At 41.3% G+C, this 14,391-nt stretch overlaps 1 protein-coding gene across 3 annotated transcripts in view; it reads right to left on the bottom strand.

Annotated features, from left to right (window-relative positions):
* Positions 1 to 9,364: 9,364 nt before the first annotated feature.
* cers6 (ceramide synthase 6) overlaps positions 9,365 to 14,391 on the bottom strand; it is a 244,961-nt gene continuing 239,934 nt past the window's right edge. For 2 of the 3 annotated variants that reach the window (XM_020526345.2, XM_048599054.1), the window contains one exon: positions 9,365 to 10,437. In XM_020526345.2, coding sequence (XP_020381934.1) covers positions 10,294 to 10,437 — 144 coding nt within the window. In that variant the 3' untranslated portion in view covers positions 9,365 to 10,293. Of the gene's footprint in view, positions 10,438 to 13,440; positions 13,465 to 14,391 lie in introns of all 3 variants that reach the window. The other variant, XM_020526339.2, reaches the window with a different exon arrangement.

The following is a 14,391-nucleotide window of genomic DNA, read 5'->3' as shown; positions in this document are numbered from 1 at the left end:
GGAAGCCAGACAGATATCATTAGGCTCTGAAGTTGTAGAATTCAATATTGAGTCCCAGAGGTGGCAAAGTGCCTATGCAAAAAGCTTTTCTTTAAATTTGCATGAGCTTTGTTGGAACATTGCAGTACCTCAGGAGGGATATGTTAGCATGACAGTAAGGTGATTTATTGAAATGGCAAGCAACTGAAAGGTCGGGGTCATTCCTATGGACAGGATGGAGGTGTTTCTCAAAACAGTGACCCAGTCTGTGTTTGGTCTCCCCAGTGTAAAGGAGCCTGCATCGTGGGAAGCAAATACAGTAAACTAGATTTAAAGAAGTACAAATAAAATACTGCTTCGCCTGGAAGGCCTGTTTGGGACATTATACGGTGAGGAGGGAGATGAATGTGCACGTGTTACATCCTCTGTAATTGCATCGGAAGTATCATGGGGCAGTGACGACATGTTAGGAGGGATGAAAGACCAGGGTAGCACAGAGGGAATGGTCTCTGTGAAATGCTGATATGGTGGGAAGTGGAAGATGAGTTTGTTGTTCCAGGGAGAAGAGAAAGGGATTGCGGCAGTAGTGTGAGAGATGCATTTGACATGACTGAGGACCATGCCAACCATAGTGGGTGTAATCCTAGCCTGAGGAAAAAGAAAGTCATGTCGAAGGCATCTGGTGGAAGGTGGCATCATCGAAACAGACATGAAGGAGATGGAGAAACTGGGAAAATGGAATAGAATCCTTGCAGGAAGTGTTCTGTGAGGAAACGTTGTTGAGCTAACCTTTGGAGTTGGTGGGGTTGTAATGTTTATAGGTGGACAACCTCAACTCAGAAATGGAGAGAGAACTCAAGGAGGGAAGGGAAGGGTCCCAGAAGTTGGACCAGATGAAGGTGTAAGCAATTTGTAAATGTACTGCCATCTAAGTTGTGGTAATAACAATCACATCATTACTTGTAAATACTCTGGACATTTCAACTTATAGTTACTAAATGCGACATTTTTTGGGCTATAAATTAAGTGGCTGGAGTGAGAGAGAGAGAGAGAGAGAGGCATAAGGAATGTCACTGCTACAAATGCAAAGCGAACTTCAAAGAATAAGCCCTTGCTTTTGGAGGTAGAAGACATGTCAAAACAGACAAGACTGCGATCTTGTGACTGCAAAAATAATGAGCAGCTGAAAACCCCATGTTCAATAGCTAGCCACATCTTATGGATTATCTCCCAAACTGCAGATAGTTTCTGTTTCTTCCTTTCAAAAAGACAGCAGTTAATCAGCCAGTTTCAACTCTATGCAGTGTGCTGGGGGAACTGAACATTCTTGTAAGTATCCAAAAATGTGATTGAAGATCACAGTCAAAGAACCAGCTTCTAGTCGCCCCTATGTTGCAGATAAAGGCTTTCTCTCACTGGGTACAAAAGGAAACAGGACAAGAAAAGGACTGCTTCACACTGAATGCCTAGATTCATTTAAGGTCAAAAAGGATTGTAACTACAGAACTACAAAACTAAGGATTGTGAAACTGACTGCTCAACTACCAATGCTACTGCTGCAGATGGATCAAGATGGCGGCAGAGTAAGGCACGTCAGCTGGAGCTCGTCTGCTCGCCAGTTCCTTCTCCTTCTTTTCCTCTTTGTTGCAGTTTTTGTTCCCCTCCGGCCCCAACTTTTAACTTCTTAAACCACCCTACCTGGAGGGAATCGAGAATGGAGTCCAAGATCAGCCTTGAATGGGAGACGAATCGGAGACCAGGCCAGTGTGGGAAGCAAATCATGGCTGGAGTCTGGAGCAGAAGCAGAGCGAGCCCGGGCCTACCTGGGAGACGAGTCCTGAAAGTGAGTTGCAGCTGGAGTCCGGAGTGGGAGCAGACTGTGTGGGCCGAGTCCGGGAAGTGAGTCATGGCCAGAGCCCGAAGCGGGAGCAGAGTGTGTGGGCTGAGCTGGGAGTGAGTTGCAGGCCAGAGAGGGAGCAGAGTGAGCCAAGGCCGGCTGGGGGGATGAGTCCTGAAGGTGAGTCCAGGGCAGAGGCCAATGCGTGGAGGCAGCGAGGCCTCTATTCTGAAACTCGGCAGGCACGGTCTCAGTGGAAAAAGACGATAACTTGAGTTCTTTTAAAGACACTTTTTATTATCATTCTGGACTTTTTAAACTCTGTATTCCAATGGTAATCTTTTTCTTTACTATTTCAATTCGGTAACAACACTTAAAGTATTTGTACCTAGGTATCCTGTACCTAAGATGGTTCCGAGAGGCGACATTACAAACTTTTCATTGCACTTATTCAAGTATATGTGACAATAAAGGCTATTCTAATTCTTTCTGTCACCTTCACTGCAATAGCTGCAAAGTTTAACAGCCTGCTCTTTGCAAACAAAACAGAGACTGATATTTTTATCTCATTTTCTTTTCAATTTTATCCTTTTTGGCTCACCTTTTATTTCTATATCTGTGTGTATGTGTAGTATGTTCTCACATTTATAATTAATAAAATCTCTTTACACAAGAACATAAAAACTAGGAGCTCGAGACTGCTCTTCCACTTAATACAATCATGGCTGATCTTACCTTGGCCTCAACTCCACTTTGCTGCCTGCTCCTCATAACCCTTCAACCCATTACTAATTTAAAATCTGTCTATCTCCTCAAATTTTCTCGATGTTGCTGCATCAACTGTCTTCTGGGGTAGTGAATTCTATACATTCACAACCCATTGAGGGAAGTAATTTCTCTTCATCTCTGTTTTAAGTCTGCTACCCCTTATCCTAAAACTATGTTCTCTTGTTCTAGATCACTGTTCAATGCACTTTTTGTTCTATGGGAGTGTTATCACTGCTTGACAGATAATTACCAGCATCTTGGAAGTCAGCTCACTTGTGTAGCACCTCACTCGTGTTCAGCAGTGCTTCCCTGCTGCCAGCCTTTACCATGGCATGTGAGCAGCTTCTGATGAGAGGCAGGAGCAGAAGTCGCACTAAAAACATGGACAGCATCAGCAGAACTAGCTGCCCTCTCATCAGGACAGCAGGATGAACACTGAGATCCTGCTGGAAGAAGATGAAAACTCCAACGCGGGGGATCAGATCACTCAACTGTGTGAATACAAGTGCTTCAGAAGTCTCTAGCTCTCAGGTCACTGCTGATATGAACACTCTCCTGGGACAAGACCTCGTTCCCTGTGGAACAGGTAGACTCACATTGCTGTGGTCCATAATATCCTTGCCACTGGAAGACCCGCCCAACATGCTACCCTGATTGCTCATACCCTACCACCAAAACAAGTCTTGAATTCTTTCCAATGTCATTCCCTTTCTTCTGTACAAGTTGTAATGGCTTGTCCAGAGGAGTGATAGGCAACATTAGTGGAGAGTGATAGTGAGGCATGGTTGGAAAAGGACATTGGCTGAGAAGCGTGTGAGTGTGAATATTTATTGCTCAGATCAGGATGTGAGATGCCAGCAGAGAGGAATACGTACAGCATTAAACTGTTTTGACCTGAGAGATGGGGTGGGGTGTGTGGTGGGGTGGTCAATGGGAAGGTCAGCATGTTGGATTTAGCACCTAAAAATTCACTTACCTTTCCAACCACTCGATCCTCATGGTGAAGTCTCTAGGGGAGCTGGAAGGCACACAATTTGTGCTGTTAAGATCTTCAGCCACTACCATTCACATCTGATTGATTGTTGTCCTCCCGCCAACCCCTGGATAGGTTCACCTCACTACAACACAACAGATCCTGTAGGAAGACTTCCAGGTAAGAATGAATGACCTGGGGAACAGCCTTCCTAAGTATCCTCTCTAATCCTGTAGTTGATGTAGTCAACCTGACTGGTGAACAATTCTACCATTGTGATCCATTTCAGTGGAAATCCTTCCTTTCAGAGATCTTGCTCATCATCTCATCTCCCCCCTCCCTGATTCAATGGTGCAATGTTAATATTATGGCTCCATCAAAGAGGCTCAGAAATAGTCCACTCCAGCTGTATTTAGGTTTCTAAATTACAAATTGTCCCAGCATTTAGTCAGTGATTAAATCAGCAAAGTTCCACCCTAAATGCTTGCAAACAAATAGCAAGTACCATTTCCATGTCTAGCTATCAAAATCAGATCGTTACCAATTGTTAATCCTGTGAGACAGATGAATTTTACTCAGAGACAAGTTGAAATGCTAAGGGAATTGATCCATTATACCACAGTATGACTAGATATGGAAACACAGAAGAGTAGAATAGAAATTCATTGTCACGTGTACTTTGACATGAAAAATACAGTGAAAAGTTTTATAAGTTGCCTCATCACGGTGGCTACATTAATGACAAAATACATAATAATAAAAAAATTAAGACAAAATTCATCACAGTTCAGTTGTTGGCTCCTGGACTCAGGGAAAGCTGATTTGAAATGATAGAATACCCTGAAGATATAGCTGGGGTGAGAACGTCATGCTGGTCTGCTGGATGCTGGGCTGGAAGTCTCTGCTGAAGAAGACCACCATGGTGGGCTGAAACCACCACTCCTAGACAAAACCACTTGCCAGGCCACTGGAACTGCTGGACACCAAAAATGAAAAAGACCTCCACACGGGGATGAGACCTCCATGCCAGGACAAGACTGCCAGACAGGGAGACCACCACACAGACAGACCGCCACACAGGGAGATCTCCACACCGTGCTGAGACTGCCTTTCTCCTCCTTCAGGTACCTGGGCCAAGCTGTGGTCCTGGACCCTCGGCCTCACCTGGGCTTGGGGATGTCTGCCTGGGACCTGTTCCTCGCTCGCTGGGAGTCCCCGTGCCGTGTCCTGTTCAGCCTGGCTGCCACAGGAGGCCTCCTCCTTCACCCGCCACTTTCTAGGCTCACAAAAAAGAAAGCTAAGAAAAATGGAGAAAAAAAGATCAAAACTAAAAAGAAACAAACAAATGAAAGCTGATGGGAGTGGACAAGCCCTGTGCTCAGTCCCCCTACTCTGCGGCCACATTGATTTAAGAGTAACATACTCAACTAAAAATCACAATCGGCTCTGTTTCCTTAAAATATTTTAACTTGAATAAGGCATCACAGCAATGAGGAAACTCAAATAGACATGCATGAACTTATTATACAGGTGACAGGTTTCTCCTTTCTCATGTGCTGGAAGAATTAATTGAGTCATAAAGGCTAGAAAGCACGAATCCTCATGAATTCAGAGTTATGAACGAAACTTCAGCGATTTTTTTCAAATTATGAGATGTTTTTGTAGTCTGCGCAAACACTGTGATGTTTCAATGTCACCAAAAAGCATAAATAACAAATCATTTGAAGATTTGATCAATGATGTTTATGTTGTTATCAACATCCTGCCAGACGTTTAGTGGAGTAACCTGATCAACCTGAATTGAATATTTATAAATCTATCTTTCTGATCTTTTGAACATTCTTTACATTCTCCTTCTTTAGATTCATGGTTCCTGTTTATTGAAGCCAAATATTTTTTCAAATTGATGATGGATGCTGCACCTGATATCCTTTCAGCAGTGAGTTTGAGAACCTCACTATCATCGAATTGGAAACATCCCTCCTCAACTTCTTTTCCTTTTACAAATTACTTTAAATCTATGATTGTCCACCCCACCCCAATCCAGTGAATGACCTCTTTGCTAAGGAAATGGGTCATTTCTAAACACTATCTTGGTCCCTAAATTTACATAGTTCAATTAAATTCCCCTTCAGTAAACATAGTTTTCTATTTGGCAGCAATTTGAGCTTCACAGTATTAATGGGGAACTGCCAGCCTGGAACTAATGGAGCCTAAATGCACAATATCATATATTCATAAGTTTGCTCTCTATATATTTTCTTTGTTGCATATGCTGATTTATTTCGATACACAGAACATTTCATCTTTTGTGCATGACCAGCGTCTTAAATGGAGAAATGTTTCATTGGCCTGGGCTGCAGTTATTCCAGAAGGATGCACATTTGCAGATGTGAGCATCTTAAAGGTAACACTGCTTGTAATTGCCTGTTGTATAACTGGCTATTATACATATTCTTCTACTGTCTGTAAAGAGCAAGGAACTAATGAGCCAGTGAAATGGAACTGTTCGCAAAGGGGAGGTGGTGGCATTGGTGATAATGTCACTGGCTCAGCAATCCAGAATTGCCAGCAACGTTCTGAGGTCATGGGTTTGAACAACACCATGGCAGATGGTGAAATTTGAATTCAATAAAATCTGGAACATTCAGCAGCAGGTGGTGATGGAGAGGAAGAGCGCTGAGCAGGGGCGCTTATCCCTACCCGTAGACCAGTAGGTCTGAGTTCAAGTCCTGTCAGCTCCTGAGATTTGTCATAAATTATCTGTAAAGGTTGATTAAAAAAATATATTAACCTACATCAACGGACAGTTTAATTGCTGTGAAATAAATGTTTGATTGAAGTTTAATTAGGATAATGTCAAAGGAAAGGAAAGAACTCTTTAAAAGAAAGGGGAGAGAAAAGCATGGGAACTTGGGCATTTGGGACCTCCATTGAAATTAGCAATGTCTGGGAGGAAGGCTGAAGCTGCTCCAGGATCATTGGAGGCTCAGGTATTTACAGAAGAAAGCAAAACTTTATGACAGATCTGGCACAGGCCTCCCATGTTTGTTTTCTTGACACTACGGAGGAAGGAAGCGGAACTCCTAGTTGGATATTCAGCGTGCCAATGGGTATGAAGCCGGACAGATTTGGGGTAAGACTGGAAATACCCAATGATCCATTGGGTTGAAGACTGGATTGAAGATGCGTAGCTGGTTATGGCATCCAGGGGACTCAACACAAAAGAGCAGGCTGCATTCAAGATGGAACATCTGTGGGGGAGAGTCCATCAGGGTACTGGGGGGAGGTACAGATTTCAAAGAAGTCTGCAGTGGAACACTGAGGCACTGACTGGGGTTTCTGTGGACAGCAGGAGCCTGACACAACTACAGCAGAGGTTTATCAAGTACAAGCAAGCAGAGCATGAGGATCTGGTTCTGTTGAAGCACAGGATCATATCACGCAGTTCATGGGAAAAGATTACACTCCTAAGACCAGGAAAGAGGCTACCATCAGGGATGTGACTGTCGGCACAGAAGTAGATGGGGAAGTATACCTCAGGGCGAAGAGGCTGGCAGACCATATTGCTGCCTGATATCACTCAGTAATGACTCTACATGACATTTTGCTAGATAGCAAATGACCTGATATGGCATCTTGACACCGAACAGCCCATGGGTTTAAGTAAGCTGTTGGTGAGCGTTTGGGATGCTATCACCTTTTATTGTACACTTGGTTCTGTAGGTTTGTTGTGGTCTTTTGAGACACAGGAAGAGGTTCTGGGAGTGGGAAAACACAGCCTTAAAAACTTTTTAATGTATTTTTTCTCACGGCTCTTCATAGTTTTCGAAGGGCCTTAAACCTTATCCATGTCTCCTTCACTTCCACACACCCATGCTACCTAGAATTACAAAATACACAGCACTTGTCAATATGAGTCAACTTACCTAATTTGAAATACAGAAATGAAAACATATCTACTTAATAAAGTAAAATACGAAGATGTGAAAACGTTTTTCATTTACCTTTCAAAATGTTCCAGAGTCTACAACATGATATCCATTTTCTTCACAAACTATTAAACGTATCATGCTTTTAAGGGGCTTCCTTTATTCCACAGCACTAGTCAGAAATGGTTTGCAGGAGGAAATATGATATTTATAAACCATTTAAGATGGGCAACCCTCTGCAGAGTGGGTGGGTGTGTGTTTTGCACAGTAGACATTCCCAATGACTAGAAGACCAGAAGAAAATGCTGCAATATCAGGAAACCAGCTTTCCTTCAAAAAGTGTCAATATTCACACACCGTAGTACACCTCTGAACCTGGACAGAATTTTGGCTAACTTGGTCAAGATTTCATCCACACTCTATCTATGTTTTAAAAAGGGTATAATTGTATTCGACGCAGAGAACATTCACTTGATTCATTCTCATGATTAAGGTGTTATTTTAGAAGGAAAGGTTGAACAGATTGTGCCTATACCCATTGGAGTGTAGATGAATGAGAAGTGATCTTGTTGAAACATATAAGATCCTGAGGACAGCTTATAGCAGGTACCTTAAAGTGCCGGAGAATGGCCACCTGTGGTGCTATTGGCATATCCTTCAAATCCAGTGCCAAGAAAAGTTGTCCAAGCAGCTTGTTGTCCCAAGCCAACTTGCCTTGCATTGAAACGCTGATTAGTCATAACCAGTTCCACTCAGCAGGACACATTGTTTGTACGCCTAATACCTGACTTCTAAAACAACTGCTTTACTTGCAACTCATTCATGGCATGAAACCCCAATGAGGATAGTGGGAGTGCTTTAGGGATGTCCTCAAAGCATCCTTGAAGAGATCAGACATATCTGTCAATTCAACCTAAACTAAAAAATCTTTACCTAATAAATATTCATCATTGTCGATTTTGAAAGCTCCAAAAAAAGAAAGAAGTCTAGTGCAGTCTGCCTTTGATACTATTGGCTTCCATTCTTCACTCCAGCCTTCAAATAAAGGAATACTAGTTTCTGATGAAGAAATTAAAGAACTCGCTGGAAAATGAGACTGCACAAAATAGCTGAACCTTCAACGATCGGAGGCCAGCACATCACTGCATAAAAAAGGCTGAAACTTTTGCAGCAATCATCAACCTGAAGAGAAGATTTGTCTTGGTCTCTTCCAGAGGTCCATGGCATCATAGATACCAGTCTTCAGCCACTTCAATTCACTCTTCGTGACATCAAAAAAAGGCTGGAAACACTGGATACTGCAAAGGCTATAGGCCTTGACAACATTCCAACAGTAGTACTTAAAACTCATGCTCCAGGACTTGTTGCACCCATAGCCAAGTAGTTCCACAATACTTTCTGTATATTCAAAACTCAATCATAGTAGTGTGCACCATCTACAAGATGCACCCTAGACAGCACCTTTCAAACCTGTGACCACTTCCATTGAGAAAGGCAGGAGCAGCAGATACATGGGAAAATCACCACCTGGTGTTCCTCACCATCCTGACTTGGAAATATGTTACTGTTTCTTCAGTGCCACTGAATCAAAATCACAGAACTTCCTCCCTTCCTATCGGCATTGTGGGTCTGCAGCGGTTCAAGAAAGCAGCTTATCACCACCTTCTCAAGGGCAACAATGGGTTGGTGATAACTGCTGACACAGCCAGTGATGCCCATTTTCCATTGTATTACTGATCTTTGAAAATGTTAGCCTTCTTTGCCTCGACATGATTGGGTCAATAATCATCAGTCAACTGAAATGAGAACTGAATGTGTGCATTGTTCCATTTATGATACTAAATTTTAGGAATAACAAGGCATGATTTAAATGGGTTATTTACATATTACATTTAATTTTATTACAACAAAGTATAAAGGAAACACATACTAGCCTATTCAACCCTCACGATGCTTTTTCTGGATAGCTACCCAGATCTTTCTTTCTATGCTAGTGTTTATCCTTGGGACATTGAAGGCCAGTATCGATAGAGGTGGTTCTTTTCACCATAACAAAGAACAAAATAGTGACATTTTGCATTGATGTTACGCAGAAAGAATTTTTTTTATTTATCAATGTCACAAACTGAAAGGTGTTTGGACTGTTCCACAGAAACATATTTAAAGCAATCTTGCTATATAGTTTAGCAGTTTGCCTCCAGCATTCAGTTTTTGCTTACTTCCAATGGGGACAAAATGACCTCTTTCAAATATCATAGAAATTTTGAAAGGAAATAACACCAAAAAAAAAAGCATGGAACATATCACTACTGCTGGCTAAACCACAGTACTTGAGAGCTAGAAGTGGCCTATTACATGTGACAGGTCACAAATTTTAGCAGATTGAGCTATGCACAACATAATTAATCTACAATGGCTTTTACTCATCCAAATGAATAAGTCGCAGAGTAAACCACTGAAAATTCCCTTTTACCACAAATCTCAAACATATAAAAATAAATAATGTAATATACAAAGACAATACATATGAAAATACCATTCCCATTGAGTTAGACTACATATACACACATAGCATGCCTACATGTACATAATGTTTATTGTCATTCATTCTCATACAGTAAATGGCAGTGCACTATCAGAATGTTTGATATTTCTAAACCTTCATCTGATACTGAGTTAAGTGATAAAATGCATTCAATAACACATTTTGTGAAATACTTCTTGGATCATATTTTCAGGTTGTGCGTGCCGTACATACAATTAACAGGGTTGCAACACTATATAAGAACTTCCCATACAAATAACTAATGTTCCTCGGAATAAACGCCACCACTTAGGTAGCCATTTGTCCCATTGGTGGTGCTGTTATGTCCACTTTTTGACACAGAAGGTGTTGAATCGTCTTCGTCCGAGCTGGTTTCAATGTCACTTCGATCATCCTTTGATACCTGACATTCAAATTAGGAATATAAATTAGCCATTACAGCAAAGAGGATGCATTTTATCACTGAAATCATCAGAGAGGAGTCATGCAAATCAAAAGCACAATACTACATTCAGGAAGCCCAAATTAACATGGCAGCTGAGATGAATGCATTGGATCAAAAGCTATAGGAAATTGGTTAGTATGGATTTTAAAATTTATGATCATGAATTTACATAGAACATAGAGAGTTAAGAGACTACAGTCTAATGGAAAAAAATGTTTACAAGACTGGCAACTTATAATAAACTCTCTTGAAATTTAATATTTAACGCAAGTGCATCAGCTTTTTATTTCTGCTGTTTTAACAGACCATATATATAGATAGGAAGCTGAATATTAAGGAGGTGAGCTGGGGCATCAATAAAGTGTTTAATTAGCAATAATCACTATTAATTGAAATTTTGTGGCTGCCTATTGTGAATCTCACTGTACCACTTGTTGTAAGTATAAAAGAGAGTGAGATGTTTGGGAGATAGACCTAGACAGACTTCTCATCTGATTCTGGTACAAATCTCATCATAGCCCACGTTACTCAGCTCACCCTGAACAATTTAGCTCTAAGGTTTATACAAAAAAATTAGAATGCAGGTTCAATTTTTGATTAGGAAGGCAAATGAATATGGTGTTTATTGCAAGGGGAATGTAAAAGTATTGAAGTTTTGCTACAGTTGTACTTTTGTTAGGCTGCATTTGGGGTGCTGCATACAGTTTTGGTTTCCTTACTTAAGAAAGAATTAGAATTACTTCAGGGAATGTTCACTCAACTGATTCTTTGGAAGAAGGGTTTGTTTAACAAGGAAGGGATGAGCAGGTTTGACCTATGCTCATTGGCGTTTATAAGAATGGAAGTATGATCCACTAAAATGTAGGCCCTGATTTTTGCCATTATGGAGAGTGTCCAAACTGAGTGAAATGCTGGAAGAAGTTGAGATACCAAAATGCCACCCCAGACTGACTTCTTATTTTAGGATTGAGGGTAGTCCATAATTTGCTCATGCACAATTTCTGGAGACAGCTAGTCATTTAAATGATCAACAAAATCTAATTTTGGAGGGCTTGGTTTCTGGTACATGGAGTGTAGATTTCTGTTTGGTGTGTATTGTTTTTGGATAGCCACAGTACCCTTTTGGAGAGCTGAGGTACCTCTGGGAATATGGTCCAAGGCTACCTGAAGAATGGTGGGGATCAGGATCCTTTAGGGTGGACATCAAGTATTCTTTGGTGTTGGTGATTAGGGATCCTTTGTGGGGACGGGAAGTGGGATTGAGGTACTATTGTAGCCTGTCAACTGTGGAGAAGATTGTTTGTGAAAGGTGCATAAACCCCTTGGAATCATCCATTTTGTTAAGACTTGTCAAAAACTACCATGAAATATCAATGTGCGTCAACCTGTTAAGAGGTGTCAAAATGAGTTTTTAGAAATGAGAGAGCTTTTCTCAGTAGACTGTATCCTGCAATTTAGACCTTTAATTAATAAAACTGTATTTTTTTTCTCCCATGTGCATTGGTAGGTTAGGTAGGTGAAGAGGAATAGGGTGGTGGGTGGAAGTACACACTAAGATGGCAGACTGATATTTGAGGCATGACGGATCATTAGTGGGGCATAGGGTGGCATATGAGAGGTTTTGGGCAACGTTCCCTCTGAGCTGTGTGGCTGCACATGCACGCATTCCCAAGTTTCCATGCAGGCACGGCACTGACTTCCAGTTCCAGAAGTTGCTGCTGAAAAGAAAATTAGAGGGAATGCTGGTTATGGGGATGGACACAGGACATCAGATTGGCAAGGGTTGGCTTGGGTGAGACACTGACAGTGGAGGTGAGGAGCAGTGAAGGCTGGATAAATATATTATGTTTCTCCCCTTTGTTTCTAGTTCTGGGACACATTTGGTAGAGGCAGGGCATCCTTTGGGATTGTGAAAGGCATGCTGGTGCATAAACAGTACATAGACTTATTAGGATTGCCAACGTTGTGAAGGACCTGGACAGCACCGTGGTACAGTGGTCCACACTGCTGCCTCACAGTGCCAGGGGCCCGGGTTTGATTCCAGTTTTGGGTGTCTGTGCGGAGTTTGCACACTCTCGCCATGTCTGTGTGGGTTTCCTACAGGTGCTCTGGTTTCCTCCCGCAGTCCAAAGATTTTCAGGTTACGTAGATTGGCCATGCTAAATTACCCCATAATGCCCAGGAATATGCAAGCTTGGTGGATTAGCCATGGTAAATGTGGGGTTCCAGGTATAGGGTGAGGAGGCTGTGTGGGATACTCTTTGGAGGGTTAGTACAGAGTTGAAGGGCCAAATGGCCTCTTCTGCACCATAGGAACTTTCAAAAAAAAGTGTGGAGTTAAAAAAAAGGTGCTCCGTCGGTATTTCAGAGTGTCTGTTCCTATAATTCATTATAGGTTTGTGCTGCTTGACTGATTTCCCAAGCCATCATTTTCACAATGAGGTGCTTATCAAATAAGCATTTTGATAGACAGCTCCAATTGTTTGCTGAATGGAAATTTCTTTTCCCTGAGGGTATTGAGCATCTAATTGAAACTTGACACCGCTCACCCACTGAGACCTGACACTGTCCCCTGATTTTCCACCAGATATCCCTTTAGCAATTTGCTCAATGCTTGCTAAATGTTTGTTGTGGTAGCTAAAATCCTTCCTGCAGTAGCAGTACTAGCAATTCATGATGCAGTTAAAATCCAAACTGCAGCAAAGAGAGATTTAAGATGTGGTATTACTGTCAATTCAGGGTATTTGAAATCTGCAACCTTTATACTAAAGGTAACTCTGTGTTAAGTACTTATTATTGAAATGAATATATTTTGCTGCAGCGAATGATTTACATATAAAATGAAATATGGCATCTGTGGGAGCATTAAGAAAGATCAAATCAAGAATTATGGGAACAGAATAAAAACATTATTCTAATGATTAGGAAATATATTTGGAGATTTTAACCAGTGAAACTTACATGTAAAGGATTCCATTTCCCAGCCTTTCAAGTTTGGATGAGGAAGAGATTAAACAGGTAGAATAAGAGAAAACATGGTATGACATGATATCCTCTGTACCACTATTCAAAGTTATTGAACTATAATAACAAGACTCAGCACCACTGTACTATAGGGCTGCATTTCATGCACCTCTCGGGTTTGAGGACAGAAGGCCTGTAATATCCACAGGTGGCCTTCATGTCACCTCTTATCTGCCTGTTCCCCTCAACCTGTCTGAAATTTTGCAGGAGTTTGAGAGGTTTTGGGATTGGGGACAGGCCTGCCCTCCAAATGGCTTTTCTGGAGTGGATGGAGGAGACCACAGTACCCCTTAAAACACAGCTCACAATTTCCTTGTGGCTTATAGTAACTTCTCTTCAGCTTTGCCATATTACAGATGGGAACAAAGTGTCATTCAATTCAATCATTGTTGATCTCCCTCCAATACTCAACGTCAATTCTGATATTAACCTTCTACCCCCTACTTTTGCCCCATTATTAATAGGTTTCATATAGATCCCAAAGGCCATTAATTCCTCTGCCTTAACACCTCACATTCCTCCAATCAGACCCTCCATGTCCAGGACTTCTTGTTGCCCTGCATTATGCTTTGTGATGTGCTTTAATGTTTTTCATATATTAGAGACTCCAAATAAATATAGGTTGCTCTTTTTACCATAATGATCAGTTGGTCAGAACTCAAGTACTTTGGTAGAACTTTTAATTTTATTTTAAGTCTGCAAATAACTTGTAGAATGAATACAAATACAAATTGTCAACAATAATTTGGTTGTACTGCCAGCAATTTTGGGCATGTAAAGAAATCAAATGTAACAATTAGTGCCACTAGAACTTTAATTATTTGTTTGAGTAATCTCATTTTTGTTTTGTTAGTCTACTTATTGACTTGATTTTTCTTTAATGTTGCC

Source organism: Rhincodon typus, chromosome 7, assembly GCF_021869965.1.
Source record: "Rhincodon typus isolate 14 chromosome 7, sRhiTyp1.1, whole genome shotgun sequence".
Lineage (NCBI taxonomy): Eukaryota > Metazoa > Chordata > Chondrichthyes > Orectolobiformes > Rhincodontidae > Rhincodon > Rhincodon typus.
Note: the sequence above shows the minus strand (reverse complement) of the source record. Positions and strands in the feature narration are given on the sequence as shown.